This window comes from Gallus gallus, chromosome 14, assembly GCF_016699485.2.
Source record: "Gallus gallus isolate bGalGal1 chromosome 14, bGalGal1.mat.broiler.GRCg7b, whole genome shotgun sequence".
Classification (NCBI taxonomy): domain Eukaryota; kingdom Metazoa; phylum Chordata; class Aves; order Galliformes; family Phasianidae; genus Gallus; species Gallus gallus.
In genome coordinates this window covers 6,869,001-6,875,000 of record NC_052545.1, presented here as the reverse complement: position 1 = coordinate 6,875,000, position 6,000 = coordinate 6,869,001, and the positions used below count along the sequence as shown (strand labels likewise).

The window sequence follows — 6,000 nt, the reverse complement described above, 5'->3', positions numbered from 1 at the left end:
CCAGTAAGAACCATGCAAGCAGTAAGTGGTGGCAGCGCATACCTGGTGGCCAGTTAACACTGCTAGAGCCATTAGGCGATTTGGCACGGGGCCAGCCATCTCCAATAGATCCAGGAGGACTGGCTGGTGAAGTACTGCTGTTCATAAAGTCATATGGAACAAACGGAGACTCTTCCAGCCTAAAACCACTTGAAATAGCACCTACATTAAAAAAAAAAGTCATTTTCTCCAGACAATTCTGGGTATAAATTGCACACATGTAAAATAGTAACAAGGCCATGTAAAGCAGTCATAAAACACATGCCAGCATACTGTTCCCTTATGTTGAGTTACCCAGAAAGTCATAGAAGTGCATATAATCTAAAATGGAAGGTCTCTGAGTAACTCAGCAGAAAACCTCAAGAATACAATCCCATGTAATCATCTCAAAAACAGTACATTTATAAATATAACTAAAATATTAATTCAAGAGGATAAAAACATAATGTAAGACTCAAATTAACAGGCTTGAATCAAATTTGTAACACCGTTCAGAAAACATTACCTACAGTTAAAGCAACACCAACACTTCTGACTTCCATGGGTAATAATTGGCTGAAGTCTAGAGCAAGCAAGCGCAGCAGCAGGATGTCCCCACTACATGCTTCAGGCAGCAAACTATTTCACAGTATTAAAGCAGCTGACAGATCTAAAAATATCCAAACAACTGAAGACTGAACAGTAATAGGAGACTGGAGACATTTTTAACTATCTTTAGACATAGAACCTTTGTGCTACAGACTCAAATTTTAGCTGGATGAAATTTCAAGCAACCGCAACAGTTGAAAGATCACGTGAATCCTGATCAGTGGAATGAAATATCACAGAACCATAGAACAGCTTAGGTTGGAGGCGACCATCTAGTTCCAAGCCCTCTGCCATGGGCAGGGCTGCCACCCACCAGATCAGGCACCCAGGACCCATCCAGCCTGGCCTTGAATGTCTCCACAGACAGCAGCACAGTGGGGCAGGGGCTGGGGTGTAGCTAGAAAAATCTAAAGCCAGTTTTAAAAACATATGAAGACATCCAATTCTGATTAAGGTAAAGCTAGCAGCAATAGGCATGCTGAAAGTCTTAAAAAGGAATCCTGCACAATGTTCCTACTAGTCATATCACGAGATCACTTCTGTAAGTTAAAATATTAAGCAAGCTATGGGCTGCTGTACAAGACAAGCAGCAAGTTTAGCACAGACAATACCATGCAAACTGACAGCTACAGCAACACAAGTGTTACAACTACAAGCATAAATAAAGCAAACCTGCATCTTATACACAGAACTTGAAATTCTGAGGTGGTAGGTCAGATGCTATTTAAAGATGTACTTAACATACCATGTTTGCTGGAGTTTTGCTCTAAGGATGTGTTCACAGAAATGCTGTCTACTGTAGTCCATTTCCTCAATCGAGATTGTGGTGGCTCTTTAATACTGCTCATATCCATGTTTACATTCAAGTTTGAGTTCATTCCTAAAAGATACACGCAGCTTATGAAAGACAGACTGAATGCCCTCATCCCGTTAATTACCACTACTGTTCTAATCAACATTTAAAGCATATTACTACAGTTATTTCATGCTTCCAGGTCTGCGTGAGAAACATTAGTTTAAGTAGCACTTGATGCAGTGAACTTACTACAGACAGAAGCTAAGCTAAGCAATGCAAAGCACTCTGAAGTTCTCAGCTGATGTCTTCATGCAGAAGTGTCAGTGGAAGAAGCCATTGTGAAAGAGAAACTAAAATGTAAACATCTGAAGTGTGGCATTTTAGTACCAGTGTATATTGGTGTAACAGTTGAACTCAAGCACAAGGACGGTACCTTGAAGAACTACGCTCAACTCTAAGACAGACCTCTTTCCCAGCAGGAGGGTGTGTCAGTACATCCCTATTCAGCAAAAGTTACATGCTGGAACTTGCAGTTAGACCCTCAACCCCATTCTTATTCAGGCTTTAAAATTCAAAATACTTAATTCTGTAAAGGAATTAGAACGTGACTGCAGCACTGGTCAACTGGAGAGAAAGACCACACACACAGCTCCCCCAGATCTCTGCTTCTGATGGGTCTGGTCAATTCTGACCAATTCAGTCACCCAGAACATGCACAGGGCTTCCTGCTCTCATTGCTACATCTCCTGATGCTGATAGTAGAACATGGAGAAAATAACACACCACAGGAATTTCCAAAACACAATTTGGCAATTTCTGTTCCTTCTCACATGACTTTACTATTCAGTCGTACCCTCCAAGTGCACAAAAAATTCTCTTGGCTCTATTTTTCACAGAGGGGTGAAGAAATTCCAGCAACTTACTATTTCTCCCCCAAAGCCATTTAACTGGATTGAGTGTGACTCCACCTGCTTCTTTGACTACACAGTACTACACCAAAGAGATCCCAAGACATTCACATACTGCAGGTTACTGAAATGTAGTAACAACTGAGGTGAGAAAGCAGCTGCTTAATGATATTAAATGACATTTCAAATGAAGAAAAATATATCTAGTGGAAACAAGAATCTAATGTAGACAGGATGCAAATGTTTGGTATGAAGTTTGGCAAGAAAGTTCAATATTCCTTTTATTAGAACTAACAGTGCCTCTAATGGCTAAGCAAACTTCACGTCTCTGCCTTGCCCTCTGGATGAAAGCAGTAGTTAATCTTGATGCCAATCAGCAGCAGCAACCATTAAATAACAGCCTGGACTTAAGACTGGCCAAAAGCAAAATTCCAATGTGCCACATGCACTGCAACAGCACAGCTTGCACTTGCTCCCTGGTTCCATAACACTTCACCTACAAGCGCAAGGATTTCAGCAGCAGTCTCAACTAGTTTTCTAGGAAAGGCAATGAGAATGCAAAGGAAACCGGCTCAGCAGAAAAGGCAGGATTGAAAGAACACAGAAGAAAAGCAAACTAAAAAGGAGGAACAAAAATAGGGGTAAAAACAGGGGTAAATGGTATACAATTGTATTAAGATAGCATTTAAAAGGGGCCTAAAATAAGGAGAAAAATATACAAGCCTGGAATTTCTGAAGTAGAAATTGGACTGAAGCCTGGAAATGTAGGGAGAAAGAAACAGGAGATACTTGTATTTATAAATGGTCAGGCATTTTGTCTGGAATGAGACAACCATTCTTTAAAAACGCAGAACTAAAAGCTTTCTCTTCTGGACAAAACAACTAGAAGAGAAATTAATTTTTTTGTTTTACCCATATGATTCCTGATTAACTGAAAACTTTCTTTGTATAGTTTCCTAACTTTCCTAACATCCTTTAGCTTCAGGATGCAGAAAGACTTTGTGTTATCTTTGGGATCCATAGGATAAGTAAGAAATAAAAGGAAACAGACGTACTATCAAAATGTAAGACATTTGGCACTGAAATACTGATAATCATTTCTGGGAATAAGTGTACTTGTGGAAAAAGCTATTTGGTGAACAAAAGTAACTGGATGACTCCCATTTAGAATTACTACTACAGTTAAAATTGTAAATACTAACAGGATAACAACCACTATCGTTTTCAGAGGAAAACTGCAGGCAAAATTGAAAGAAAGGCTGTGTGTTCTTTGTTACATAAATATCGACTGTATGAAGTTTGCATGAAAAAAACCTCACCTATAGGAAAGCTGCTGAATGAATTTATTGGTGATGGCCCTTTCTGTAGCTCAGGAGTAGCATGGGGTATGACATTCTCAAGGAAAGATTTCATGGTGGGTTGATGGAGTGACTGCTGTTGAGAGGGTGGAGTTTGCTGCTTCATTAACAGGTTTGGATCAAGCTGACGGGACTGTTGCATCATCTGTTGCTGCATACTAATAGATCGACCCTTAAAAACAAACAAAGCAGTTACAATATCAATAGTCAAAAGCTTTTCTACGCTTAAAGATAATAAATCAATCTTCACGTTTCGTGCATGTTAGCATAGCAGAAACCCACCATTAAGTTAAGCGTATTCCTTCAACGCTTGTCAAAACCCAAATCATTCTTGCACACTTTTATACAGCTTATAATTAGAAACGCAGCTCAAGATCGATGACAGTTTAAAAAAAATTGTTTGAAAAGTTAATAATAAAAGTATTTACCTGTTGCTCCTGCTGTTGACGACCACCAGAAGGCATGCTTCTTTGATTCTGCACTTTTTGCTGCTGAGCCAACAACCGCTAGGAGACAGTGTTTTGGTGTTGTTTGTTTGTTTTAGAAAAATGTACAGCTGAGGTAAGTTTCTACTTGCATGTTCAAACAGAACACAGAGCATCTACCTTTTTTAGCTTACCTGTAACTGGGAGATCTGAGAAAGCTGGTTTAACTGGGACAGTTGATTCAACATGGCTACCTGTTGTGGGCCAAAAAGTGGGCTCAGGCCACCGTTGTTTGGTGCATACTTCAGTAATGATACCGGAACCTGCAGAACGGACCAGCACAATCAGAGGCTGACCAGCACATACAAGTAGTTATACTATCTGTAGGATATTACAATCTCGGGTTAACAGCTACCTATTTCCTGAAACACCAATCAGGACAAGTAAGTTTTCAAACACTTTTAGAATAAATATCAGCAAGACCACTAAACAAACTTCTTCTGAAGCAGCATTTTGGTAGCTTATATATAGAATGTTCCAAGTACTTAGTTACCTGAGGGGATAGTAATGGAGGAGGCACTTGAGCACGTGGATTAGGCTGAGATGAATTAAGAGGTTGTGCTGGAGGCTGCTGCATGCTCCTGGGCTGTGCTGCTATATTACCAACACCAAACACACTGGGATTGCCATTCTGGGGAAAAGATGGATGGTTAGTTATAATAAACCTCTTCCACTACTTCTCCCCTCCCTATACATTTGCATTATAACTAAAAAACATATTAATCACATTAGTAGCTGTTATAATAAAAGGTATTAAATGCCGTCAAGTAACATGCCAAGGATATGCACACAGCCTTACCTGTCTAACAGAATTCAAGTTTTGCATACCCAGCCCTGCCAGAGAGCCAAGGGCTTGGTTAGGTAGTGCACTATTTGAAGGGGGAAGCTTCATGTTTTGATTGGACATAAACTGCATGTTTTGGGACTCGTCTGCTACAATGCCATCCTGATTGGACAGACAAACCGATGCGCAACAACCAGCCAGCAAGCAAGCAGTAGGGAGAAACCATTGCCAGGAGAAGGGAAGAGTCACATGAGAGTCCAGCATGAGCAGGAAATAGGCAGAAAACAAAAGAGATCAGGTTAGTTATTTGCACTGCAAATGGGCTACAGAAAGTGCTTAGTATTATATATCAGTAAGTTAAAAAGAACAAAACATCTTATGGATCAACAAGAAAGCACTAAGTTTCTTTTCCACCAAACGCAGAAAGCTAAGGAGTGCACAGATAATTACTTGGAATGCTGAGTCAAAGAAGTTCAGAATGTCCACCAGTAAGACAGCTACCAACCTTATCAAAATAAGGACTGCGATCCATGGAAGACTCTTTGGAAATCTGAGGACGAGAACCAGGGCCTTTTCCAACCACACGATTGTAATCTCCAACATTGAGGCCATGCTTATCAATCTCCATTCTCTTATCTTGCAATATCCCTAAGAGAAGTTGAGAGAGATGCGACTATGACATTGACAGATTACACAGTTTTCCAGATACAGTAGGAATGGGTTTATGCTTATAAAATACAGAACACTGCTTTCAAGCTTGGTACTAATAAAAGAAAGCACCAATTCCATTTTAAACTGTCTGGGTTTTGCTTCAAAGGAAAGGGAACACTATGAATCAGTGGCTACAGACAACTTCAAATTCGGAATCAGAAAAGAGTCAACACTTTGCACACTTCCCCAGAAATATTCTCAGTCTGCTCTCAACAGCAAGGCAAGTATAATTGTTTAAGTCAGACATTAATGTCACCTTTTTGTTTTTCTTTGAAGAGTTGCAACAAACACTGCCTTACATTTGAAGCAGTATCTTTATTATATGCCCTTC

General features: G+C 39.9%; 1 protein-coding gene across 12 annotated transcripts in view; it reads right to left on the bottom strand.

Annotated features, from left to right (window-relative positions):
• TNRC6A (trinucleotide repeat containing 6A) overlaps window positions 1-6,000 on the bottom strand; it is a 60,115-nt gene that overhangs the window by 5,405 nt on the left and 48,710 nt on the right. For 11 of the 12 annotated variants that reach the window (XM_046901007.1, XM_046901009.1, XM_046901012.1 and 8 more), the window contains 9 exons: window positions 5,464-5,606; window positions 4,974-5,120; window positions 4,668-4,805; window positions 4,309-4,437; window positions 4,118-4,195; window positions 3,651-3,861; window positions 3,055-3,087; window positions 1,373-1,507; window positions 43-201 (listed from right to left, as the gene is read on the bottom strand). In XM_046901007.1, the coding sequence (XP_046756963.1) occupies window positions 43-201; window positions 1,373-1,507; window positions 3,055-3,087; window positions 3,651-3,861; window positions 4,118-4,195; window positions 4,309-4,437; window positions 4,668-4,805; window positions 4,974-5,120; window positions 5,464-5,606 (1,173 nt within the window). The remainder of the gene's footprint in view (window positions 1-42; window positions 202-1,372; window positions 1,508-3,054; window positions 3,088-3,650; window positions 3,862-4,117; window positions 4,196-4,308; window positions 4,438-4,667; window positions 4,806-4,973; window positions 5,121-5,463; window positions 5,607-6,000) is intronic. The other variant, XM_046901005.1, reaches the window with a different exon arrangement.